Source organism: Rhinopithecus roxellana, chromosome 1 (assembly GCF_007565055.1).
Source record: "Rhinopithecus roxellana isolate Shanxi Qingling chromosome 1, ASM756505v1, whole genome shotgun sequence".
In the NCBI taxonomy this organism is placed as follows: domain Eukaryota; kingdom Metazoa; phylum Chordata; class Mammalia; order Primates; family Cercopithecidae; genus Rhinopithecus; species Rhinopithecus roxellana.
In genome coordinates, this window is record NC_044549.1 from 35,169,122 (window position 1) to 35,196,560 (window position 27,439).

Sequence of the window (27,439 nt, forward strand, 5' to 3'; positions counted from 1 at the left end):
CTTGAATATATTCTTATTGCCATTTTTTTCATACTCACATTGGCCCAGTGTTGGCCAGTTGTGATCCCTTCAGATTTATTGGTCTTTTTAACATAATCCCATTGATCTTTACGAGTTCTCTTATTTCCTACAAGAGTGAGATATTCCAAACTGGCTTTGGAATATTCTTTGCCCCACACCTGGGGTGAGTTATTTCTCTAAGAAGCCTTGGTTTCTTAAATGTGGAATGATACTTAGAAACCATAATCTGGCTCTGGGGATACCCATTGCTACTTGAATATTACTTTTTTTTTTTTTTTGTCTCTTTCAATGGGCAGGGTTAGACAATACAGGCATACCTTGGAGATATTGCAAGTGTGGTTCCAGAACACTGCAATAAAGTGAATATTGCAATAAAGGGAGTTATACAATTTTTTTGTTTCCTAGTGTATGTAAAAGTTATGTTTACACTATACTGTAGTGTATTAAGTGTGCAATAGCATTATTTCTACAAAAAATAAACATACCTTAATTGAAAATACTTCATTGCTAAAAAATACTAATGATTATCTGAGCCTTCAGCGAGTAGTTATCTTTTTGCTGGTGGAGAGCTTTGCGTCAGTGTTTATAGCTGCTAACTGATTAGGGTGGTAGTTGCTGAAGTCTGAGGTGGCTATGGCAATTTCTTAAAATAAGATAGCAATGAAATTTGCCATATCAATTGACTTCTATGTTCACAGAAGACTTCTCTGTAGCACATGATGCTATTTGATAGCATTTTATCCACAGTACTACTTCTTTAAAAATTGGAGTCAATCCTCTTGAATCCTGCTGCTGCTTTATCAAGTTTATGTAAGGTTCTAAATATCTGTTGTCATTTCAACAATGTTCACAGGATCTTCATCAGAAGTAGATGCCATCCTTGCTCATTCATATAAAGCAACTCTTCCTCCATTCAAGTTTGATCATGAGATTGCCAAAAATCAGTCACACCTGTGGAGTCCACTTCTAATTCTAGTTCTCTTCTTATTTTCACCATATCTTCAGTTACTTCCTCCACCGAAGGGTTGTACTCCTTAAAGTCATCAATGAGGGTTGAAATCAACCTCTTCCAAAATCCTGTTAATGTTGATATTTTGATCTCCTCTTATAAATCATGAATGTTCCTAATGACAATAAAGGGAGTTATACAATTTCCTATTGTATACAATTGCCATTAGGAACATACAACATTCCTAATGGCAATAAAAGGAGTTATATAATTTTTTGGTTTCCTAGTGTACATAAGAGTTATGTTTACACTATACTGTAATGTATTAAGTGTATAATAGCATTATGTCTAAAATAATGATGAATCCTATCCATAAGGTTTTCAATTTACTTTGTCCAGGTCTATGAGAGGAATCACGATCTATGGTAGCTATAGCCTTATGAAATATATTTCCTAAATAATAAGACTTGAAAATTGCTCCTTGATCTAGGGCTGCAGAATGGATGGTGTGTTAGCGGGCATGAAAACAACATTAATCTCCTTGTATATCTCCATTAGTTCTTTTGAGTGAACAGGTGCATTGTTAATGAACAATAACATTTTGAAAGGAGTCTCTTTTTCTGAACAGTAGATCTCAACACTGAGTTTAAAATATTCAGTAAACCACACTGTAAACAGATGTGCTGTCATCCAAGCTTTGTTGTTCCATTTATAGAACTCAGGAAGAGTAGATTTAGGGTCCTAGGATTTTCAGAATGGTAAATGAGCATTAGCTTCCACTTAAAGTCACCAGCTGCATTAGCCCCTAATAAGAGAATCAGCCTGTCTTCTGAAGTTCAAGTCAAGTATTGACTTCTCCTCTTTAGCTCTGAAAGTCCTAGATGGCACCTTCCTCCAGAAAATCTGTTATTTTGTGTACCCACCTTCATCAATGGTCTGAGCTAAACCTTCTGGATAACTTGCTGCAGCTTCTACATCAGCACTTGCTGCTTCACCTTATACTTTTATGTTATGGGACAGCTTTTTTCCTTAAACCTCATGAACCAGTCTCTGCTGGCTTCAAACATTTCTTCTGAAGTTTCCTCACCTCTCTCAGCCTTGACAGAATTGAAGAGAGTGAGCACCTTGGTCTAGATTAGGCTTTAGCTTAAGGGAGTGTTGTGGCTTGTTGGATCAGCTAGCTATTCAGACCACTAAAACTTTCTCTATAGTAACAGTAAGACTGTTTCACTTTCTTATCATTTGTATGTTAATTCACTAGAATAACACTTTTAATTTCCTTCAAGAAATTTTCCTTTGCATTCACAACCTGGCTAACTGGTACAAGAGGCCAGGCTTTCGGCTTATCTTAACTTTCAATGTGCCTTCTTCACTCAGCTTAATCATATCTAACTTTCGATTTAACGTGAGAGATCCATGGCTCTTCTTTTCACTTGAACATTTAGAGGCCACTGTAGGGTTATTAATTGACCTAATCTCAATATTGTTGTGCCTCAGGGAATAGGGAGGCTTGAGGAGAGAGATTGGGAAATGGCCAGCTGGTGAAGCAGTTGGAACACATACTTTTATTTAAGTTTGCTGTCTTATATGGACCTGGTTTGTGGCACCCCAAAACAATCAGAATAGCAATGTCAAAGATCACTAATTACAGATAACCTTAACAGATACAATAATAATGAAAAAGTTTGAAATATTGTGAAAATTACCAAAATTTGACACAGAGACATGAAGTGAGCACATGTGGCTGGAAAAATGGTGCTGATTAACTTCCTCTATGCAGGGCGGCCACAAACTCACAAACTTTCCATTTGTGAAAAACACAATATCCACAAAGTGCAATAAAGTGAAGAGCAACAAAATGAGACATGCTTGTCTATGTATTCTTTAAAATCATGACTTTGTAATGATAGTTTGAATTCAAATTTAGCATTACAGAGAGTTTTACTTAATTATTTGAGTTATTTTTGTATTATTATTTTGTATTGTTTGAGTTATTTTGTATTGTTATTTCAAAATAACAACACAGCTGAATGAATTGATTATATATATTTTTATTTTTTAATCCCAGATTATAGCCCACCAAAGAAATACATAGTGCTAAGTTTCAAACTCAGTTGACATAATTATTTTTTACTGTATGATTGTTATTAATTTTATATATGATTAATTTCTTTTTTCCTTTAATTTTAGGAATGGCTTTTCTTTTCCTTTTTTATGCTACATATACACACATATATCTCAGTCCATTTTGACTGCTGTAACAAAATATCTTAGATTGGGTAATTTATAAACAACAGAATTATATTGCTCATGGTTCTGGAGGTTGACAAGTCCAAGATCAAGCCACCAGCAGATTCAGTGCCTGATGGGGGCTGGTTCCTCATGGATTGTGTCTTTTAGCTGTGTTTTCACATGGTGGAAGGGGCTAACAAGATCCTGGAGGTTTCTTTAATAAGGGCACTAATTCTATTCATGAGGGCTCTATCCTCATTACTAAATTATTTTCCCAAAGGCCGCAACTCTTAATATCGGAACATTGGGAATTAGATTTCAACATGTGAATTTTAGAGGAACACATTCAGACCATACCAATATGTATTTTTTGAAATATGTAAAGGCATCACATGTTTTAGAAGTTAAAAGTTATAATTAAGAAATTCCTCTTTCTTCCCAGTCACCTCTCTCCTCATCTGCTTGCCTTTTACCTAAATGTAACCAATTATTAAAATTAATTTCTGGTTAATTCTTACAGTTATTCTTATTACAAATATAAGTAAATTTGTAGTCACAGTCTTACACCCCTTCACTCTTTCCCACAAAGGTAGCACACAATACACACATTTCAGCATCTTGCTATTTCACCTAACAATATCTTCTAGGGATCATTTCATACAAATGCATTGAGATTATCCTCATTATTTTTATGGATACCTAATTCTCCATCATGTGGTGGTACCACAGTTTATTGAACCATTCCTCTATTGCAGAACATTTCAGCTGTTTCCTTTTTGTTTTCCTAGTACAAATATGCCTCATGAATAACTTTGTGCATGTGTCATGTTGCATTGGTGCAGTTATATCCTTAGATATCTAGAAGTGGGATTTCTGGGCCAAAGAATAAACACAGCTGTGATCTTGATAGATATTGACATACTCTTCTCCGAGGGAGTTGTATCATTTTGCATTCCTAACAACAATATATGGCAGTACTTGTTTATCTGCAGCCTTACCAATAGAATATATTGTCAAAATTTTGATTTTTGCCTATTTGGTGGGGAAGTATCACGGTGTAGTCTTGATGCTCATCTCTCTATGACTGAAGTTGAGGAGCTTTCCATTTGTTTAAGGAACATTTTTATTTCGTTTTCTATGACCTCTCAGTTCAGGTCGTTGGATATGTTCAGAATTGTTGGTCTTTTTCTTCTTGATTTCTAGGAACTATTTATGTTAAAAAGCTTAATCATTTGGCTGTGAAATAAGTCCCAAAGAATCTTTTCTAGTTTGTCACTTGTCTTTTGACTTTTATAACGTTATATGAATGCAAAAGCCTTTTTAAAACACTTCATGTAATCAAATCAACACAAAATTTTAAGTATTGATTCAAGATTTTGAGTGACAGTTAAAAGACCCTCTACTTTCAGATTTTAAAGGAATTCACTTATGTCATGTTTTCTTTTAGTATTTGTAGAATTTCATTTAAATACATAAAGGACAGCTGATTCATTCAAATTTTCTTCTTATGGCTTTTGTGCATTTCCTATTAAACTTATTCCTAAGTATTCTACTTTTTGCTGTGATTATAGATGGAGGCTGTCTTTCAAAACACTTTCAGATTAATTATTGCTGTGACTATAGAAAGACTGTTCATGTGTATGAATTTTATATCTTGCTAATTTTCAGAATTCTTTTATTGTTTATGATATTTCCCCCATTGATTCCTTTGGGTTTTCTACACATATATAATAATCTATAACTAGAAATAGTTTTATCTCCTTATTTATAATTCTTATACCTCTAAATGCTTCTCTTACTTAATTAAATTGGTTAATATTTCCAGTAAGTTGTTAACCAGTCCCATTAATAATGGGTGCCCTTGTCTTATTCCTGACTTTAGTAGAAATACCTCTAGCATTTCTCCATCAAAAGAGATGCTAGTTAGGGGCTAATTTTACATGTGTGTGTACAATTGTGTGAAAAAATAATTTAGATTCTTCTTTTACTGAATTAAAAAAAAAATCCGTCAGGCTGGGCGTTGTGGCTCATTCCTGTAATCCCAGCACTTTGGGAGGCCAAGATGGATGGATCACTTGAGGTCAGGAGTTTGAGACCAGCCTCACCAATATGGTGAAACCCCAGCTCTACTAAATACAAAAAATTAGCCAGGCGTGGTGGTACATGCCTGTAATCCCAGCTACTTGGGAGGCTGAGGCAGGAGAATTGCTTGAACCCGGGAGACGGAGGTTGCAGTGAGCCGAGACAGTGCCATTGCACTCCAGCCTGGGCAACAAGAAACTCTGTCTCAAAAAAAAAAAAAAAAAAAAAGATCATGAGGATTGATTTTGTCAGACTGCTTATCAGAATCAAAGGAAATGATTATAGACTTCGAAAAATATAGATCTTACATTTGTTAATTAATGAATTTTGCAGCATTGAATCATTCTTGCTACCCTGTAATAAACCCTATCTGGTAATTATGTATTTTGCTTAATATATTATTGGACTCTGTGTAACAAAATTTTATTTAGAATTTTTTCCTCAATATTTGGAAGTGAGATTCAAATCTGGCGTTCTTTAATTGTGTGCAATCTTAATCACTTTTATATAAATTTTGAATTCATATCATAAAACTAATTATGAAATCTTTCTGTTCTATGTCTGTATATTTTAAGTAACATTGAAATTATCTGCTCTTCAGAAGTTTATTATAGTCTCTGTGAAATCTTTTAGGTATGGCATTCATTTGTTGGGGGCAGGAGGAGCTCTTGATGCTTGAGGAAGTCTTGGAATGATATGTTCATGTGTACTTCTATCCCAGTCCTAGTTGTCTTGGATGACTGAGGGCTCTAGGTAGGAGAAAGAAGGAAGGAAGTGTCTAGGGGTAGAGGCTACCTTTCCCAAGGCAAATGGGGCTGGGGTGGATTGATAGTATAAAGGACTGAGAGTGACAATGATTCTTTGCTTGACCAATCTTTGTCAGGCTCCTGAACCTTTTCCTAGGCCCATCCATGCACTTCCTTGTAAAATCCATTTTTAGCCAAGAACAAGGATAAGTCAGTTTCTCAAGAATCCCTGTCCCCCTATATCTGATCACCCTTGATATCTTATCAGGTTTCTCATCCTCCACCATTTCTCAGGTTATGTCTGATCTACCCTGGCCTGTCTTTAGCAAGAATCCTATTAGGTCAGTTTAGCCAGAATCTTCTTTACCCATGATGTTTCCTCATAGCACTTTTCCATCCACTGACCTCCACCCTGCTTCTTGGTGATAAATTCCCACTGCCCATGCTGTACTCAGAATTGAGCCCAGTCTCTCTCCCACTGCAAAATCCCATTGCCTTGGTCTCTATACCTACTGTGGATGGTACTGAATAAAGGCTGCCTTACCTTTAACAAGCGTCATTGCTTAACAAGTGTCAAGAACGCTTAACAAGTATCATTGCTTTAACAAGTTTCTAATTATACAATAGTTTAATTCCATCTAGGATGGAGGAGGAGAAAGGGGGAAGCAATGTGGGTGGGTAGGAGGGCTGTGAAGAGAGGCGGCAGGAGAGGCCTAAGCTGAGAGGATCAGCTGCCTCTTTCCAAAGATTTTTCTTCTGACTCTGCATTCCATCCTATCCTAGGGGTCTCTGTCCTATTTTCACAGCTGGAAAGAAGAAAGAAATTTCCTATAGTCGGTTGAACTTCTTGGCAGCCTTGGAGGATGGAGGAGATAGATCCTCAGAGTCACCCCACGGGAGGGAGCTTTGACAAACAGAAGTCAGCGGTCCCACCCAAAGTTCTCCTCATTTGTATTTTCCAGTGTCAGCCAAGTCCCACGGCTTAATAAGCCTCAGATCTTGGGCAGTCCTTTCGAGGAGTCTGATTTTCTGAGGCAGCTCTCTCCACAAGTGGCTTTGGAACTCCATTACTCAGACCGTCCCACTGTGAGGAAGCTTGGCTAAGGCTGCGAGGCAGTTGGGTGTGATGGGACACAGGACGAGCCCTTCCTGGTGCCCCGGGCGGCCAGGTCCCCTTGTCTCCCCTGTGTCAGGGCTCCGGTGCTTCCTCGCCCTTCTCTTAATCTAAAGCAGGAGGCAGGGCCTTCTCGTCCCCCGCCATAATACAACCTGCCACCAGGAGGCGCTGCTCTACAGAGCGGAGAGTGGGGAGCTTGGAGGAGAGAGCGCGACCCCCTGCTGCTGCAGGATGTTGCCCTTGTTCCAGGCAGAGACAGGAGGCCTCAGACAGCTGTGACAGCCATGGAGCTCTCCTACCACATCTGAGCCAGAGGGAAGACTTTGCAGAAGCAGAAGCCCAAAGACACGGCTGGGAGATTGGTCTGTGCTCTGGGAGAACCCTAGGTTGTGTTTCCCGTGTACAAGTCACGGGTCTTCTGGAAGGTACCACCGCTCCCAGCCCCGCTTGGCTGAGGGCTGAGGGCCACAGGTTTTCGGGATTGTGCCTGTGGTTGGAGGGTGTGGACTCAAGTGCTTCTGGCCCGGGACTTTCACAGGGCTCAGGGCGGGCTGGGGGAAGGCCCAGCTGTGAACTAATAAGGGGGTTTTACAGTCTAGGCCAGCACTTCTTCCCCTTTCACAGGCAAACGTGACATTCCTTTTCAGCACCTGTACTCACCCAGTTGCATCAAGGCGGACCACACTTGTCCAACTCACAGCCCCAAAAGTCAGGGGAGAATAAAACACAGTGGCTGATTTTAGCATTTTTAAAATAGAAATGTGAGTCAGCACCTGACTGACCTCACATATCCCTGCTATGCCGCGGGGGCTGCTGACTAGCCCTGAAAGCTCAGGGTGGCCCCGGGCGCTCTCAGAGCAGGCCTGCTTCTCACAGCTGAGCCGCTCAGTGTTGGGGGCTGGTGTTGAGTGGGTGGGAACCAGCCAGGTTCCCCGGGGAGTCTCTGCAGGAGGCTCTGGAGGGTCTGGGGTAGATTCCCAGGAAAGAGACTTCTGTCATTTGCTTTCCTCCAAGGCAGCCTCAGAGTCTAGCTGGCAAGTGGTCACTTTCCCGCAGAAACATCCTGTCCTCCTGTTCTATCGGATAAGGAGGGCAGAATGAAGAGGTTGGGTGGAACCCTGGCTTTGGAGTCTGGAGACAAGGATTTTACTCCTGGCAAAGCACATTATATAGACAGGGATATTGTCCTCCGATTTTCCTTTCACTTCCTTAATTAATATTGTTATCAATACTATTATTGATGTCTTGAATCCCTGCCATGTTCCAGGCACTGTGCTGAATACTTCACCAAACACTAGTTCATTAAATCCTCACAACCCTATGAAAGAGGTTCTCTTATTCCTATATGCATATGGGGAAACTGAGGCTTCAGGAGGTTGAGAAAGTTTTCCAAGGTCACCAAATAGGATGACTTTGGACCCAGTCTGTTAATTATCCCCCTTGAGAGCACCGTTGATCAAAAGGGACTTGACCATGTTCCTCTTTGGACTGGTTACTTAGCAACAAACAGAAAAATTATTTAGCGGTTGTTTAAAACCAACTCTAAGTTTCTTTGGATATCTCATTTCATAAGACAGGTCTCACCTCTTTGGCTCCCACCCACCCCCACTATGGAGACACAGGTTGTAAATTTTTATAACCCAAATACTAGTGTCCGCCACTTTCTGTGCTCTAGTCCCACTAGTTGCTCTTGGCCCTGCCACTCCTGGCTCCCTGGCCTTAGTGAGTTTGGGAAGCATCCCTCCAGTTCAACCTCAGCACCTTCCCTTATATACATATTAGGTATTATTGCTCCTTCAGTTGAAGACATTGTAGCTATTGAAAGGCAAGGCATCTCTTGATGTGAGCCTTGAAGGACAGGTTGAATTGGGTAGGCAGAGAGAAATTGGTAAGGCATATATTGTCTAAGGGTCTGAAGGTGGGGTATAAGGGGTATACAAGTCATAGAGTTGGGAATAGGCAGAACCCAGAGAGGGGAGAAGACTGGCCTGAGATAGAAAACCTTGCAAGGGAGGAGGGCAGGAGCCTGGATGGTGTGAAATGCTAGAGATGCATGGCTGGAATGCAGGGGGCAGGGCACCAGGCTTCAGATGCTTCTGGTTGCAGATGCAGATTTTCAGGATGTACAACATGGAGCATCCGCAAGGTAACTGTGTTGAGAGCCTGCGAGGCAGGTGAATGTGGATCCTCTACCCCCTCTCCTGACTGAGTTCACCAGAGAACAAGCTTTGTAAACTCTTTGAGGGTAGGGGCTGTGATTATTTACTCTCATATCTTCAGAGCCTGGTGTTGAGGTTGGTGCTTTGTAGGCACTCAGGGACTTTCAAATGAATGAAGGGAGGGAGGGAGGAAAGAAGGATGGGTTCATGGTAGGATCTGATGATGGGATGGGAGCTCCAGGCAAATGTCAACCAATCCCTCTCCTGGGTCAGCCCCCAGGGGCTCACCCTTCTTTGCATTTCCAGCTCTCATGAGGTCAGTGTGCACAGGAAAGCTCACTTCTCTAATCTCCTCTGATCCTACTGCACCAGAGAAACTAAGCCAGAATTCAATGAAGTCTCAGTCTAGATAAACAAGACAAAAGAAATAAGATTCCAGGAGAAGATCTCCTTCAAGGGAAAGTTGCTGTGTTTGTCCAAGACCTTTGTCACATCCATGTATCATCCCTCAAGTAAATGCTTCTTGTTCACCTGTTCATTAGATTTCAAGTGCAGTCCCTGGCCTATAAGTCCCTACAATTACAAGTTTCTCTTATCATTGCACATTCTTCATTAGGAGGATGCCGGAGGAGCTCAGCCAACAGTTCCTCATCAGTAGCAGATTCTTCAGAACTTGGGCACTACACAGATGCCCTTGAGCTCTTTGAATACAGGTTGATTTTTAGAAAATACATTAAGATAGAACTTAAAAACAATAGATTGACTAATTACAGTCCAAAGACGAGTGTACCTCTAACCACAATTTTCATTTATTTTTAAATGTTTCCTTCATGGCCTTTCTTGTGGCTCCCCCTATGCAGTTTGTGTATTTGTTGAAAACTTTATGTGTTTTTAACATGGTTTCTGCCAAACTAGGTTTTTCTGAGACCGTCTTTTCTCATAGGCTCAGTTTTACCGTCCTATCTGCAGTCGGCTACTTTCGGTGGCAGAAGAGGCCACATCTGCTTCCTGTAGGCCCTCTGGGCAGAAGCATGCGGTGGTGTCTCTTCCTGATCTGGGCCCAGGGGCTGAGGCAGGCTCCCCTCGCCTCAGGTAAGGCCTGAAACCCAGCAGAGCAGCGGGGAGGAAACACAAGGCTAAGCTTGGTGTGGAGACTTGGGTGCTTGTGTAGGGAAGACTCCAAGAGCATGCCACAGCTACTTGAGAGAAAGAAATTGCAGCTTTTAGGGTCCTGTGTACGCTCATGTAAGAAAGGACAATCTCTGAGAATGAGGTGCGGTTCTGTTTTTGGTGGCAGATGAAGGACTTTGTAGACTCTCGGGGTTGGGGGAGCCTGACTGGCCAGCACAAGGAGCAGGAGAAGAAGGAAGGCTGGGCAGGAGGCATTGCCAGTTTGCTTTCAGAAGCTCATTCCTGCTCCAGCTTCTTTTCTGTTGCCTTTGAGGAACTTTCCAGGAAAACACTATAAGTTCTCTGTGAATTGAAAATGTCTTTTTCACAGATTCCAGAGATTCTACCACTAGAGACCCATTTTTTGTTAAATTCATTTCTTCTATATTAAAAATCGGAGTCAACTATTTCTGAGGGAGGGGAACACAAATATTTAAAAACTGTGGTATAAATTAGTTTTTATGTTGCTTTCTGAACTATCTGAGGATGGCGATGTGCCCAGGGGTGCTGGGGAGAGGTTAAGTGCTGAGAGGGTGGTTATGCCTGGGAGAAGCAGGGTTTCCTGCTAAGCTTCCTTTTCTATTGGATTTCTTGGCTTTCTTGAAGGTTTTTTCAGGCACTGCAAGTGACAATCAGCCAAACGGCAAGGTTTTATTTCAAAGGATAATGCATCCAGCACAGAACTAGGCTGCAGGAAGAAACATAAAAACAAAACAAAATAAAACAAAAACGGAAGAGGTGGTGTTGGCTGACAAGGGCTTATATTCTAAGTGGGTAGACAAAATAGGCCTATGAAAATAACAAGCTAGCCATGAAACTACACAGCAGAATATGCTGAGGGGGCAACGGCTAAGTTGTGTAGTCATAAGCCAGACATTTAGTAAGATGCTAATTGTACAATACAGGCAGTGAACGTGAAAGGAAAAGGGAGATTGAGATGGGCTGGGGTCTTCTAGGAGGCGGGGAGGGAGTTCAGCCTTGACAAGCCTTCCTGTGGGTGGGGCGTCAAGTGGGGCAGAAGTCGGCTCTGGAAGCATAGGGCAGTGGGTGGGGAGGAGATGGACTGGGCTGGGCTGGAGTAGAGATGTGTGGAGAAGGATGAGAAGACTGGAAAGACAACCTGGAGGGGACTGGGAGCCTTCAATAACAGGCATGGAGAGGAGCATCTGTTGAAATGCAAGAAACAGGAAATAATTACAGCCTCTATTGGGGAGCAACAGGATGGACTAGAGAAATTATCATTCCAAAACCCAGTTGTGGCCTCAAAGCCCCTTAGAGTTTTTCTAGGAAGGTTGAAGGCCAGCTGCTGACCCAGGACTCACATGTGCTTTGTCCTCTTCCCTAGGAATGATGACAGGCACAATAGAAACAACGGGGAACATTTCTGCAAAGAAAGGTGGCTCTGTCCTCTTACAATGTCACCTCTCCTCCACCATGGCCCAAGTGACCCAGGTCAGCTGGGAGCAGCAGGACCAGCTTCTGGCCATTTGTAATGCTGACTTGGGGTGGCACATCTCCCCAGCCTTCAAGGATCGAGTGGCCCCGGGTCCTGGCCTGGACCTCACCCTCCAGTCGCTGACCATGAATGATACAGGGGAGTACTTCTGCATCTATCACACCTACCCTGATGGGACTTACACAGGGAAAATCTTCCTGGAGGTCCTAGAAAGCTCAGGTATTCCTGCTGGAGCAAGTTGGCGGATAAACCTCTCCCTCTAGCATAGAAAATGCAATCCCGCATCACTGCACAGCAGGGCTTCTCAATTTGGGATCACATTTGAATCACCTGAGGTGATTTTAAATCATACTGATGCCGAGGCCCCACCCAGACCAATTCAATCAGAATCCCTAATAGCAGAGCCAAACAGGGGTAGGCTCTAAAAGCATTTCCAGGTGATTCTAATAGACAGCCAATACTGAGAACCACTGTTCTTACACAAGAAGCACATCTTGCCTATATTTCCTAGGAAGACCAGTTGATGAGGTCATATGCAAAAGTTCTCATTTACTGGTTTAGTATCAGTTGTGCAAATTAGAATTAACCCCTAAGTATGTAAAGATTAGAGCTGGTTAAAAACAAAGCACAGCCTGTGCTAAGTTTAATTGTACAATGATTTACATTTGTGCGGTACTTCCAAGTTTCCAAAATGCCCTCATATTCGTTATCCACCTGCACATTTAAACCAATTCCCAGAGGTTAGAAAAGGGTTCTTGTCTGAGAGACAGTATAGCACCATGGTTAAAAGCTCAGACTCTGACCCCAGGCAGTCTGGGTGCAAATCCTGGCTCTGCTGTTGCCCTCAGACAGGATTTCTTAGCTTCTCTGTGTATCAGTTTTCTCATCTGTGAAAGAAGGATGAATATAAGACCTTATGCGATGCTAATGTAGGATTAAATTGCCTACTACAAGAAAATGTCCTTAGAACAGTGCCTGGAACATGGTAAGCGCTGTGTAAGTGTTAGCTGTTTGTATGATTCTCATTTGTTTGACGCAGGTGGAAGCTGGGACTTGGAGTTTTGCTCAGAGTGGTAAAGCTCATTTTGACACGTTTTTGTTCTGCTAAACTGCATCCTCAGAACTCCTATTTACTGCTATCAGTTATGTTGGAGATTAAGTTATATGATTTGCAAAATATGTGTAAACTGAGAAGATAAAAGGTTACCTTCAAGTTTCCTTTCAAACATTACTTCTTTTTTTTTTTTTTTTTTTTTTTTTTCCCGAGACGGAGTTTTGCTCTTGTTGCCCAGGCTGGAGTGCAATGGCACAATCTCAGCTTGCTGCAACCTCTGCCTCCTGGGTTCAAGTGATTCTCTCCTGCCTCAGCCTTCTGAGTAGCTGGGACTACAGGCATGTGCCATCATGCCCAGCTACTTTTGTGTTTTTAGTAGAGACGGAGTTTCTTCACGTTGGTCAGGCTGGACTCGAACTCCCCACCTCGGGTGATCTGCCCACCTCGGCCTCCCAAAGTGTTACTTCTTAACTGGTTTCACATAGGCCAAACAAAAACCGGTTAAGAGCGGAGGCTCTGGAATTGCACTGTCCGGGGTTGACTATTGCTGTTCACAAAATCTGGGTAAATTATGTACTTTTTTTCTCAGTTTTCTTGCCGATAAAATGTGGCAAATAATTTCATGAGTTGATACAAGTAAGGTCTTACAACAGTGCTAGACAGGTAATAAGCTTAACTTAATAAGGGCTAGTTTTTATGCTATTTATTGGTTCATGGTTAGAGGAGGCCTGGGACAATAAGCAGCGCAGGGGACCCGGATTCTGGCAAAGTAACCAAGTGATGGCCTTGACCATTCTGGGCTCTTTACCCCAGTGTTACACGCCAGAGGACCCATCACCAGATGGCAGGACCAGGAACAGGGAGGAAGTTCAGGCAGAAGGCTCCTGTGGAGTGGTGGTCCCAGCAACTGAAGACCACATGGGAGCTATGTCTGATTGCTAATCTCCAGGCCAGGTCATTCATGGCTCAGTGGTCCTGACATGCACGCTCCTCCCCAAGGCCACAGTGGCATGGCTATTTCCCAGCATGAACCTAGGGAAATGAAGGTGCAAATTTCTTCTCTGTGGCTCATGGAGCCCTGTGGAGAGAGGTCAGAAGATGTTCTGTTGGACCCCTGTGCAGCCTCCCCACAAAGCCTGTATGTTTCCACTCTTTTGCCATTGCAGACTCCAGGGAGCACCATTGGTCACTTGGCTCTTCCCTCTTGTTTCCCAAGGGGTCAGTTGCTTACATGGAATGCTGACTCTCCTTAATTACTTGCATTAGCGCCAACCCTGGCTTCTTTTTGAACCTAATCTCAAACCTTAGTCCAAGTCACTATCCTAATACTATCTGTAATATTTAAGCTATTCCTAACCTTAATGCTAAAATTGTACTTAACCCCAAACTTAACCTGGTTAATAGGCAGAAGGTTTAAGTAACCCTTATACAAAGTCTGCCCCTCCCCCACCCTGCATGTAGTGCAGCTTACTCAGGGCTGCTTCTGTTTCAAAGACCTTGATGTCTTTGTTCTATGACCATAACTGTGAATGGAGACATTGGTGCTTTTATTTCAAACCAAAAATTCCGAATGAAATTGATATTCCTAATATCCCAAATTCCACTCTTGTCCTAATTGTATCTCGAACTTATCCTTAAACCTAACCAAACTCATTATCATAATCTTCCCTAAACCTCGACATGCTTTTAACTCCATCTATCTTCATCTATCCGCAAGGTGTAAGAGAACCCAGGCCTAACACTGGCTCCAATCTGGCTCTGTTCCCTAACTGATCATATATCCTTTCCTGGTTTTATGGATAACCCTCTGTAGCCCCTCTTACCTGTTACAGTGTGTTCTCTATGACCCCTTTTCTTTCCATCTGCCCTGTTTCCTCCAGAGCTAACTGCATGACTGTGGCTAACCAGGAGCTGTCCTGGCCCACTGTGACTGAGTCCTTCGAGGTAGGAGGAACATGTTCTGGGGAATTTGAATTCTGCAGATTCCTAAGCCACCTTTTAGCAACCCAAACCCTTAGTTAGAGGGACGAGATGTCAGGCTTCTGCTGCACCCTACTCCTTTGAAGACTCCCCTGGATACCTGAGTGCTGCCTGAGCTCCTGGGGCAGCCTGGAAACCCACCTTCAGCACGGCGTGCATGGGGGTGATGGTGTTCTTTTTCTCATGCTCTTCTGGGATCAGATCTTACTCATCTCTTCAAAACTCCCCTCCTGCATCTTCTTGCTTCCACTTACATGTTGTCTCTTAATGAAATTCACTAGTTCATGATTTCATTTATGCCACGAATATTTACTGAGTGTTCACTATGTGTCAGATGCTGAGAAAACAGCAAAGGATAAGACTCCAGAGCCTCCTGTCCTCCAGGGTTTCAAGCCTAGCTGGAAATAAGTGTAGCTGGAAATAAGTGTTATAAGCTTAAGGGAAAAGGTTACATGCTTTTTTTCATTTTTGTAATTTAATGTTAACTTTATTTTAATTTTGAATTAAATATTTTTATTGATAGGATTTCATATTTGAAGTTCAATAAAAGAAAATATTCACTTTCTGAGTTTTTTCCTGGAACTACTATTTGTTTCATTTCATGATTACCAAAAATGATTTTGTCAAACAGAGGAAAGGAGTGTTGAAATGACCTGCTCTGGTGTCAAATATACAAGGTACACCACTGCTCAAAAGATCAGTCGTTGATTTCATGATGGGCCAGATGGATACTCTGCCGTTGGGCTTAAAAGCTCTAGTCCCATGGTTACACAAAGGGCCTGGCCAAAACTTACTTCTCTGCCGTGAAGCTCAGGCTGCCCTGGGGAAATCAGCTTCACTTCCAGCTTCTGCCACTCATCTCTGTTTTGTCCTCCCTCTAGTGGCTGAGCACAGTGCCAGGTTCCAGATTCCACTGCTTGGAGCCACGGCCATGATGCTGGTGGTCATCTGCATAGCAGTCATCGTGGTGGTCGTGTTGGCTAGAAAGGTAATGGCTCTGGCTGCACATCTCAGTCATGGGCACCCCTACAGCTGCCACCCTGGTCCTTCAAGTTCTCTTTCCACCCAGAGAGAGACCTGGATGTGATCTTCCCCAGTGCTCTTTGTGCCTTTTTTTTCCTGGCACTTGTTCTGCCTATTAGTGCAGTTATTTATGCTCTTCCCTTGTCCCTCTCATAGGGAGGGACCTCCTGGACAGCTGGACCTGTTTCCTACCCATCTTGCTGTCATCTGTAACTCCTGGTTTCTGCTTATCCCTTCAGCCACTGCTCTGAGAGTTTAATTTATCTACTATGATTTTGATGCATTCTGGGCATCTATATATGCTAGAGTTTTCTGCACATTAGCTCTTTTGATGTTTACAACTCTCTGGTAGTACTAGGCTACCCAGCATGTCTGTAGAATGAGAAATAAACACTCCGAAAATGTAGGGCTAGGCCAGGAGCTGTGGCTCACACCTGTAATTCCACCACTTGGGAGACTGTGGCAGGAGGATCACTTAACCCTAGGAGTTTAAGGCTGCAGTGAGCTATGACTGCACTCCAGTGTGGGCAACAGAGCAAGACTCCATCTCTTAAAAAAAAAAAAAAATTGGCGGTAAAGTGGGCATGGCAAGATCAGCAGGTTGTAAATCCTCTGTTTAGCTTAAGAGTTTATGTGGCTGAAAGAGTAATGAATGGGGAATCGAAAGATCTAGTTTCTAGTTTTGGCACTGAGTATATGCTTTTAGAAAGTTACTTAATCTTTCAAGGTCTTCATTTCCTTATATATAAAATGGAGATTTGTCTTAGTCTATTTTCTGCTGCTGTAACAGAATACAATATATTGGGAAATTTATAAAGAAAAAAAGTTTATTTGGCTCATGTTTCTGGAGGCTGGGAAGTCCAGGAGCACGGTGCATTTGGCAGGGTTCATCCCCTGGCAGAAGGCATGTGATGAGTGAGTGCATATGAGAGAGAGAGAGAAATGAGGCCAAACTCATCCTTTTAATTAGGAACTTACTCCCATGATACCTAACCCACTCCTGAGATAATGGCGTTAATCCCTTCATGAGGGCAGATCCTTCATGTCCTAATCACCTCTTAAAAGCATTACCACTTAATACTATTACAATGGTAATTAAGTTTCCAACACATGGACTTTTGGGGGACACATTGAAACCATAGCCGTATTATAATTCGGCTTGCTCTATATCATAGAGTTGTGATGAATAAGTGGCATATTTCATGTAAAATCTTTATAAAAAATGAAGAATTATATCAGCGAAATTTGTGTCATCAGCTGCTGATATTGATTGGGAGGAGTGAAAGAATTTCCACTCCTTGTTTTGTCTGCTCTCTCAGGTCATTTAAGTCAGCTCAGCCCAGGTCACCTTAATTCAAGTCACCACATAAATATTTTGGGAAACACAAGTTTGTAATTTCTACCTTTACCCTAGACCCACCTCCTGAGATCCTAACCCACTTTTCCTCCAACTCTAATTCCATTCAATTAACAACTCAATTCTGCAGCCTGGTTGAACTGCAGTGGCTGAGATATATGGCTGGTGCTATTGGGAAGGTCAATGATCTATAATATTTTCATTTATGTGTAGGCTATCACAGCAGACATAATGAGGAAATGAACCCTCTAGGGGAAGGTGAGGACAAGAGAAATGATTAAATAGAGGGAGGAGGTGAAGAAGATGAAAGTTGATCTCTTAGCTGGGAATGGAATGGCTATAGTGGTTGGTGAACAGGTTCTCTGCTGTTAGCAGTGTCCTGATGGTCTGGAATAAAAGAATCAAAGGCCCTTTAGAAGGAGCTGAACAATTTTTCCTGTTGAAGATTCAAGACTGGTTAATTTTCATTCTGGGCACCTGGACTAACTTTGGTCATCTGGAGGGTGGAGAAAGAGAAAAAGGGGAAGGGATCTATTAAGTCCTGTTGCCCCCCTTCTACAGTGTTTGATTTCCCAGCCCTCTCTAACATTTCCACTGCTTACTGTATAGTGCGGGTCCTCTCTGCATCTTTCCTGTACTTTGGCTATGGTTGCCAGTCTTCTCTCTCTCTCTCTCCTTGCTCAAAGCATTTTATACTTGCATTGTTCAGGGTTCCAGCAGGGAACACGTAGTACTTTCAAACTGGGTTGTTTGAAGACAGTTTAATAGTAGGATTTCCAGAAGTCTGCTAGGATGTAAGGACACCACAAGGAGGAATAGCAAGGTGTTGTAACCATTCCTAGTTCTTCAAAGGGGATGAAGGGGGAGGGGCTAATTATTGGAGCCTGGAAGGAGAGAGGTATGTGGAGGGGTCTCCTTCAGAAGTGCCATAGTCTTTGCTGGAGGGTCACAACCAGTCCAAGGTCACCCTTCTGAGAGAACAAAGGGCACCACATACCCTCATCTCATTCCTCTCTCCATTCCCCTACTGTTGCTCTGCATTGGCTGACCTCAAACCTAAGTTGGAGGACAAGGGGACTCACTGATATAGTACATTTAGTACAGTCTTCATAGGGCACAGAAGAGGGTGGAGAAGATTAGAGAGTAGAGCCAAGAGGCAAATGGATGGTATCCATACCAGCAGTGCTCATAGACATGAAAGCTGGACAAAGGATCTTGACTTTCCCTGGGGTTGGCTGGCTTCAGCCTTCTCTCTTGTAGTCTTGATCTCTTTTGATTATGTATGTAAGCAATACCCTTCTTGGCTGCCCAGCTGTATTTCTCCTGGGCACACTGTGCTCTATTAACCATTTTAATATCCCCATGGATCAGGCTTTCTTGGCTCCCATTGCAGTAATTACATCCATTTTGTTTCTTAAGTGCTGCTATCTGTCCTGTACTATTTTGGGATCTCCTCATCCTCTTTGCTACTAGGGATCCAGTTCTGTAAAAGCATCTCCTACTTTAGCCCTAGCCTATAAAGGAGAGATACCACCAAACTTCTCAATGATGCTGGAGCTCCCCTAGCACATTCTTTTACAGCTTAGTAAAAGGGACATTCTTTTTCTTTTTCCTTTCCCCCCTTATTGTTGTTATTATCATAAGGGATGTTCTCTGGATCTTCCCTAGAAGAGCCAACATAATCAGCTATTGGATTTTGGAAATTATTCAGTACAGGGATTGGCAAAGTTTCTCTGTAAAGGGACAGATAGTATATCTTTTTGGGTCTGTAGGTCATATGGTCTCTGTTGCAACAATTCAACTCTGCCATTGTAGTGTGAAAGTGCTATAGATTGTATATAAATGAATGAATATGGCTTTGTTTCAACAAACCTTTATAAGCACTAAAATGTTAATTTCATATAATTTTATGTATAATAAAATATTACTTTTTCATTCTATAAATTTTTATTTTTTAATTTTGTTATTTCAATAGGTTTTTTGGGGAATAAGTCCTTTAGTGGTGATTTCTGAGATTTTGGTGCACCCATCACCCGAACAGTGTACACTGTACCCAGTGTGTAGTCCTTTATCTCTCACCCCTCTCCCACTCTTTCCCCTGAGTCCCCGAAGTCCATTAGTCCATTGTATCATTCTTACGCTTTTACGTCCTCATAGTTTAGCTCCCACTTATGAGTGAGAACATATGATGTTTGGTTTTTCATTCCTGAGTTACTTCACTTATAGCAGTGGTTTCCAATTCCATCCAGGCTTCTGGAAATGCCATTATTTTGTTCCTTTCATGGCTGAGTAGTATTCCTCGGTGTATGTGTGTGTATATATGTGTGTGTGTGTGCATGTATATATGAATATATATATATATTCATACACACGTGCGCACACACACACACTACAATTTCTTTATCCACTCATTGATTGATGGGCATTTGGGCTGGTTCCATATTTTTGCAAGTGCAAATTGTGCTGCTTTTTGTATAGTGACTTCTTTTCCTCTGGGTAGATACCCAGTAGTGGCATTACTGGATTCAATGGTAGTTCTACTTCTAGTTCTTTAAGGAACCTCCACACTGTTTTCCATAGTCGTTGTACTAGTTTACATTCCCACAAGCAGTGTAAAAGTGTTCCTCTTTCACCACATCCATGCCAACATCTGTTTTTTTTATGTTTTGATTAAGGCCATTCTTACAAGACTAAGATGGCATTGCGTTTTGATTTGCGTTTCCCTGATAGTGATGTTGAACATTTTTGCATATGTTTATTGGCCATTTGCATATCCTTTTCTGAGAATTGTCTGTTTATGTCCTTAGCCCATTTTTTGATGGGATTTTTTTTTTTTTTTTTTTAGCTGATTTGTTTGAGTTCCTTGTAGATTCTGGGTATCAGTCCTTTGTTGGATATATAGTTTACAAATATTTTCTCCCACTCTGTGGGCTGTCTGTTTACTCTGCTGATTATTTCTTTTGCTGTGCAGAAGATATTACTTTTAAAAACTTTTTTTTTGCTTTGAAAAAACACTTAAAATATAAAAGCCATCTTTGTTCAAGGGCTGTACAAAAACCAGCAGTGGGCCATATTTGACCCACAAAACTGAGTTTGCCAATTTCTGATTTAGTAGGTTTATTCTAGCATTCTTGCTTCTCTGAGCCTTTTGTTTCCCTTTTCCATAGTTTGCCAAAGCAGTATTGCCATCTCTATTGACAGCAGTATGTCAGAATCATCTCCTGGGCCCTTGTGAGGTTATCCCTCATCCAGTCTTACGTTCTACCTTATACCACAATCCATCACCTTCAGAATTCATGCCTAGGCATCTTCTCTCAGTCCCTGCCAGTATATATTAGCCGGGTCCTTTAGTATATAACCTTTTTCTTCTCTTAGCAGACCCAGCACTTCCTCCATTAGCGTGGGCTGAGATTTTACCCTAATTACAGGTCTGATGGCCAGTAGGGGAGGCAGAGGCAGGGCCCAGCAGGGATTTTCTTCCATCAAGGGGAAGTGGGCCACTTCTGTAGCCCAGACGGTATAAGAGAAGCAGGTGGTTCCCAGCTCTCAAATGCATCTTTCCAGAGATCCTCATTCCAAGTTTCAGGAGACTTCTCCTCTACTATCAAGATGCTAGCTTTGGCACAGAAAATTTACCTGGGCTTAGAATCCAGCCGTCTTTAAAGTCCTGTCCTTCTTACCATTAGCTTATGTACCTGATCTTCAGCTGTGGAGAGAGGAGTGTCTCTTAAATGCTGCCAAGGAGGAGCTTTAACTCTCACACTTGGAGTTGCTGATAGATCTGAGGCTGTCATTTTCTCACTTCAGTTCATCAGTGCAATTTAGCAAAAGTCAATTTTGAGTCCTAATAGTAACTATTTACCCTATACTATTTATCCAATTCCAGAGTTCTAACACTAACTATTTACCCTATGTATCTCAAATATTAGAGTCATTGTACCAGCTCATAGTTCCCATCCATCTGTGTCCCTCTCATTTCACCACCAGTCATGGGGTTTGTGTTGCCATCTAGCAGGCGAGTGATCCCATTCCGCAATCCTGTTCTTACAGGCTGCCTTCTAGGACTGTTCCCAGCAGCAACTGTTTTAGATCAGGTCCCTGGAAATAGAGCCTGACATGCAAACTCTGGTGAGAGTGACTTATTGGGACAGCTCTCAGATGAAAGGAAGTGAAGGAAGCAGTATAGGGAGGGCTAAGGGAAGAAAGCTTAGCATGGATATGGTCTCAGCTGGAGACTTGGCTGAAGCAAGAATTGTACACAGAGTTGGCTGAACCTTTAGGCAGAGAGCTGGCCTTTTGGAAATCCACCTAGGTCAATCATTACCTCTGGCTGCTCACCAGGGAGGGCCCAGGAACAATTTTGTAGAGAAGGGGCTGCTGTGAGCTCACAGCCTACAGTCCCAGCATCTTACTAGAAGTAAGAGGGAAGACTAGAAGGAAAATGGGAGTGCTGGTCAGGTAAAGAGATCTGAGCAGGAACTGTACATTAGTTATGGGTCTCCGGAGGGGCAGAGCCAATAGGAGAGATGGATGGATGAATGGTGGATAGATTAGATAGATAGATAGATAGATAGATAGATAGATAGATAGATAGATAGATAGATAGATAGACAGACAGATAGATAGATAGATGAGGAGGGATTTATTAGGGGAATTTGTTCGTGTGATTGTAAAGGCTGAGAAGTCTCACCACAGGCTGTCTGCAAGCTGGAGACCTTGGGATGCTGGTAGCATGGCTCAGTTCAAGTCCAACAGCCTCAGAACCACCAAGGCTATTGGTGTAATTCTCAGTCCACGGCTAAAGACCTGAAAACACAGGGCCGGGGGCACTGTTTTAAGTCCTGGAGTCCGAAAGCCAGGCAGCCCTGGGGCCTGATGTCCAAGGACAGGAGGAGAAGAGTGTGTCCCAACTCCAGAGAGAGAAAGACCACTTTTGCCTCTCTTCTGTTTTGGGAGACCAGGCCCCCAGGTGACGGGATAGTGCCTGGCTACATTTAGGGTGGCTCTTACCCACTCACTTCACTCAGACTGACATGCCAATCTCCTTTGGAAACACCCTCACAGACACACTCCAAATGGGCTTTACCAGCTCCCTCAGGTCCCTTAATCTGGTTAAGCTGATACGTCAAATTACCTATGAAAGGCACAACAGCATTTGCTGCAGACCTTGAGAGCCCATAGACTGTGTTATTTAGGAGCATGGTCTTTGGAATCAGGCAGTCCTAGGTTTGAGTCCTGACTCAACCACTTGAGTGGTTACTACCTAACTTTGATGAAGCTCAGTTTTCTCATCTGTAAAATGCTGATAATTATGGCATTACCTTCATAAGGTCATGAGAAAACTTCAGTCAAATAATAATTAATGTAAGGCACTTAGCATTTTTCCTAGCATGTAAGCTGGAAAGTGAGTGGGACCAGCAGAAGGGATGTTTTTGGGATCATCACAAGGGATGTTTTGGGGATCGTCATAGTTTCTTGTGGGGTGTGTAGTGGAATTATGGATTTTCTCAGAAAGAATGTCCCTTTAGGCAAAATTTTCTATCCAATTTACAAGTCTCCTGAAATCCAGCTGTGCATCTCAGGTTAAGCACCCTCCTATACACAGTGGGAGCCATTGAAGAGTTTTAGGCAGAAATATGGACTGACCCAACTGTTGGTTTTGAAAATCACTCCGCTGGTGACCATGCGGAGTTGGACTAGAAGTAAGAGGGAGTCCAGAGACAGTGAGGATGAAGCCCAGGTGAGAGAGAAGACATGGATATAGAGATGGAAAAGAGGGAGTAGATTTCAGAACTGCCTGGGATTAAAATTGGATGAGGTTTTATAGATAAATCGAGTTGAACATTAGCCTCCATATTTCTGATCAGCTGGTGCCATAAACCAGGGCAGTGAATATAGGAGCAGGCATGGTTTGTTGGGGCAGGAATGTGATGGTTTCTTTTGAGACAAGTTGAGTCTGAGCTTACTGTGGGTTGTCAGGTGATGATGCCCAGTGACCAGGTGGATACCTGCGTCTGGAGCTCAGGGCAGAAGCCTGGGCCAGTTTAGATAGAGATTTGGGCATCTTCAGAGGACAGATGGTGGTTGTAGATATAAGAAAGTAGATGCTCATGAAGTAACTCAGCATGTTTAGTGTGAGAGAAAGCAGAGAGCAGAACCCTGGGGGAACCCCATGGTTTGGGGAGCTGATGTGCAAAGAGAAAAGGGGCAGGCCTGGCTGAAGACGAAGGTGGGGGTTTAAAGGAGGAGAAGAGAATCAGGAGAGAGTGATGCCATAGGAGCCAGAGAAAGAGAGCATTTCAGAAAGGAAGAGGTCAACAGAGTCAAGTGCAGTAAAGAGCAAAAGAAAATAGAGAACGGAAAGCTGCTTCACTAAGCTTAGTGAACAGGAAGTAACAAGGTGTGTGGCACGTGGTATACGTAGTAAGTGCAGTTTCCGTGGACTAGTTAGCATTGAAATCTAGCTGTAATGCAGTTGAGAAATTAAGGGTTAAGGAACTGGTGTTGGTAAGAACACAAGTTTGCCAGTGTGCATGTGTGTAAGAAAGGATGAGAGAGATCACAGTAACTCTCAATATATGTCATACTGGGGAGTAACTTTTGAATAACATTGCCACATACTCACTTTGTAGTTTGTTTGCTTTTAGAAGAAATCCCTCAGAATCCATTCTGTGGAAAGTGGCCTCAGGAGAAAATCAACTGGACAGGAAGAACGGATTCCCAGTGCTCCCTCACCCCCAGGAAGCTGTGTCCAGGCAGAAGCTGCACCTGCTGGGCTCTGTGGAGAGCAGCGGGGAGATGACTGTGCCGAGCTGCATGACTACTTCAATGTCCTGAGTTACAGAAGCCTGGGGAGCTGCAGCTTCTTCACAGAGACTGGTTAGCAAACAGAGGCATATTCTGGAAGATATACTTTTGTCTTGACTATTATAGATGTCTTGACTAATATATAAGCAGCTGTATTCTCCATCAGTGCGCGTGCGCACGCGCGCGTGTGTGTGTGTGTGTTCGGTTGAGTGAATAAATGTCATCCTCTTCTCTATCTTCATTTCCTTGGCCTTTTCGTTCTATTCCATTATGCATTATGGCAGGCCTAGGGTGAGTAACATGGATCTTGATCATAAATGCAAAATTGGCAAAACATCTTGACCTGATTTTAAATCTGGCAGTTTGAGCAGATCCTATGTCTCTGAGAGACACATTCCTCTTAATGGCATTGGCCAGCATTTTGGGCTACAAGGTTTTGTGGTTGATGATGAGGATGGCATGACTGCAGAGCCATCCTCATCTCATTGTTTTGACTGTCATTTTCAGTAACATTCGCTCATTCAAAGGCATGTCATAAATAAGTCCTGTTATCAGCCTCTATGGGGAGATTTGAGAGTGACTAAATCTTGGTATCTGCCCTCAAGAACCTATAGTTAAATGGGGAGACAACATTGTCATGAAAAGGTATTATAGTAAGGAGAGAAGGAGACACACAGGCCTTCAGGAAGAGATGACAGTTTGGGGTGAGGTAGTTGGCATAGGCTTTTCTGTGCTGAAGTGGCCTGGGAGCACCAAGGGGATGTTGAGGCTGGTCTGGGAGGAGCAGGAGTTTTGTCTAGGGAACTTATAGGGACTTCTTGGAGCTGAAAGTCCCACAAAGAAGGCCCTGGCACCAAGGGAGTCAGCAAACTTCAGATTTTATTCTCTGGGCAGGCATTTCAAGTTTCCTTTTGCTGTGATGTACTCATCCATTAGACAGCCTGATACAGAGCACTCTAGGCTCTTCCGGCCATGTGTGCTGGGGAAGCCCCAGGAAATGCACATGCCCACACAGGGAGCCAAGTCTCAGCATTTGGGCCTTGATCTACCTTTTCTGCATCAATACACTCTTGAGCCTTTGAAAAGGGAATGTTTCCTACTGAAAAGAAAATGTGGATTTTTAAAATAGAGACTCTTCCTAGAGGAGAAAGGGGGGCTGGGGTGATAGAGGGTTCAAAAAATAAATACACTCAAACTAACTTCTTCAAACTCTTTTATTCACACCCTGACATCTTTGTGCTGGGGTTGGGATAACTGAACTGCTTATTTCTGTTTAACTGCATTCAGGCTGGATCTTAGAAGACTTTTATTCTTCCACCATCTCTCTCAGAGGAATGAGCAAGGAGGTTGGATTTACTGGTGACTGATTTTCTTTCATGGGCCCAGGAACTGAAAGAGAATGTGAAGCAAGGCTGTGTTTTGCCCATGATTAAAAATAAAGCATTGCCCTGCTTCCTAAGACTTAGACTGGGGTTGACAATTGTCTTAGCAACAAGACAATTCAACTCCTATTTCTCCTTGGATTTTTTTTTTTATTATTATTTTTTCACTTTTCTACCAAATGGGTTACGTAGTTAGGAAGAATGAACTGAAATCTGTCCAGAGCTCCAAGTCCTTTGGAAGAAAGACAGATGAATGTAAAAATGTTGTTTGTTTGCTGTGGCAGTTTACAGCATTTTTCTTGCAAAATTAGTGCAAATCTGTTGGAAATAGAACACAATTCACAAATTGGAAGTGAACTAAAATGTAATCACGAAAAGGGAGTAGTGTTTTGATTTGGAGGAGGTGTATATTCAGCAGAGGTTGGACTGAGAGTTAGGTGTTATTTAACATAATTATGGTAATTGGGAAACATTTATAAATACCATTAGGATGGTGATAAAATACAAAAGGGCCTACAGATGTTAGAAATGGGTCAGGTTACTAAAATGGGATTCAATTTGAAAAAGCATTTTTTTTTAAATAGAACTCACTGAACTAGATTCTCCTCTGAGGACCAGAGAAGACCATCTCATACCTGGATTCCTGGAGACATGCGCTGTCCACACGTAGCCACTTTCCACATGTGGCCATCAACCACTTAAGATGGGGTTAGTTTAAATCAAGATGTGCTATTATAATTGGTATAAGTATAAAATCACACTAGATTTTGTAGATTTTTCAGTAATTTTGGTATATTGTGTGTCAAAAATGATAATATTTGAATGTATCAGGTGAAATAAAATATTAACATTAATTTCTTGTTTCTTTTTATCTTTTTAACGTGGCTACTGGAGAGTCTAAAATTGCATATGTGGCTCTCACATTTCTATGGGACTGTGCCGCTCTAGTAGCTAAACCCAAGCCAAGCTGATACCCGGGGAGGGTGTCTATCTATGTCTATTGGTCTCCATTTCTTTTTCTTTCATTCAAAATAGTGTTTGAGGAAGATTTTCCTGCTTATGATGTCTTTTGGGAAATATGTAGGGAAGCATCACAGAGAAGATTGAGGAAGGGGAACACTCAGTGCTGACAGGAAGCTATGCCAGGCTTTTCTGGGTCCCCTCGTGGATTCCCTAACAGGAGGAGCGAATAGACAAATCTATGAATGAGCATTCAAGGAGGAATACATTACTGATTCCCTGACCACATTCTGAGCCTGGGCATACAAGTCTGATCCATAATCCTGAGAATTATACTAAAAAAATGTGAGAAACTTTGAGTCATGGAGCTTTGAGACAGATGGTCTTCATGAGTGAACAGGACCTCACTATGCAGTTTTTGTCATGCCTTTTCCCTTCTCACCCCTGTGAGTCCTGGAAGTGAGTCGTCATACACTCAGGTTCATTCAGATTCCATCAGTGCTGAGCTGGACAGGCAGGAAGGCTGGGTGTGCTGTCCACCAATGACAGCATTCTGGTGGGCACACCATACCCCACAGAGAGGGGGCAATGGGCAGTGTGGTTGTGGCTGTTATTTGTGGGGTGTGAGTTTTGTTTAGTCTCTTGATTCTTTCAGGTGCTGCTTCATGGCTGTAATTGGTAGTTTCCCACACCTACTCCAAGTCACACCTGTCAAGAGGTACAGAGGAGCTTTTTGTGTGAAAAGAGCCTGAGCTTTCTGGAAGTCACAACGGTATACTCAATATTTGAGATAATTTATTTGCATAAGGTAGTGTAGGACAATGCTATCCAATAGAACGTTCTGCAATTATGGAAATGCTCTCTGTCTGTCCCATCCAGTGAGGTAGCCACTAGCTGCATGCGGCTGTTGAGCACTTGAAATTTGGCTAATGTGACAAATAAAC

At 42.4% G+C, this 27,439-nt stretch overlaps 1 protein-coding gene across 5 annotated transcripts; it reads left to right on the forward strand.

Moving 5' to 3' along the window:
* Nucleotides 1-7,338: 7,338 nt before the first annotated feature.
* TIGIT (T cell immunoreceptor with Ig and ITIM domains) lies at nt 7,339-26,383 on the forward strand. Of its 5 annotated transcripts, none has more exons than XM_030941338.1 (6): nt 7,339-7,572; nt 10,250-10,398; nt 11,822-12,151; nt 15,848-15,954; nt 23,994-24,225; nt 26,120-26,383. In XM_030941338.1, exons 2-6 carry the CDS (start codon nt 10,338-10,340, stop codon nt 26,203-26,205), a joined length of 816 nt encoding a protein of 271 aa, XP_030797198.1. In that variant the 5' UTR covers nt 7,339-7,572; nt 10,250-10,337; the 3' UTR covers nt 26,206-26,383. The 5 variants fall into 5 exon arrangements, with proteins under 5 accessions (XP_030797198.1, XP_030797202.1, XP_030797194.1 ...); XM_030941342.1 differs by having other exon boundaries at nt 7,339-7,509; XM_030941334.1 differs by lacking the exon at nt 7,339-7,572 and having other exon boundaries at nt 7,989-10,398; nt 23,997-24,225.
* The last annotated feature ends 1,056 nt before the right edge of the window (nt 26,384-27,439 follow it).

Coding starts and splice junctions, on each gene's coding strand:
- TIGIT (XM_030941329.1), top strand. CDS start 10,137: ATGGCCTTTCTTGTGGCTCCCCCTATGCAGTTTGTGTATTTGTTGAAA. Junction 12,152..15,847: donor GGAGGTCCTAGAAAGCTCAG/GTATTCCTGCTG, acceptor TCCTCCCTCTAG/TGGCTGAGCACAGTGCCAGG. Junction 24,226..26,119: donor CAGCTTCTTCACAGAGACTG/GTTAGCAAACAG, acceptor TTTTTTAAATAG/AACTCACTGAACTAGATTCT.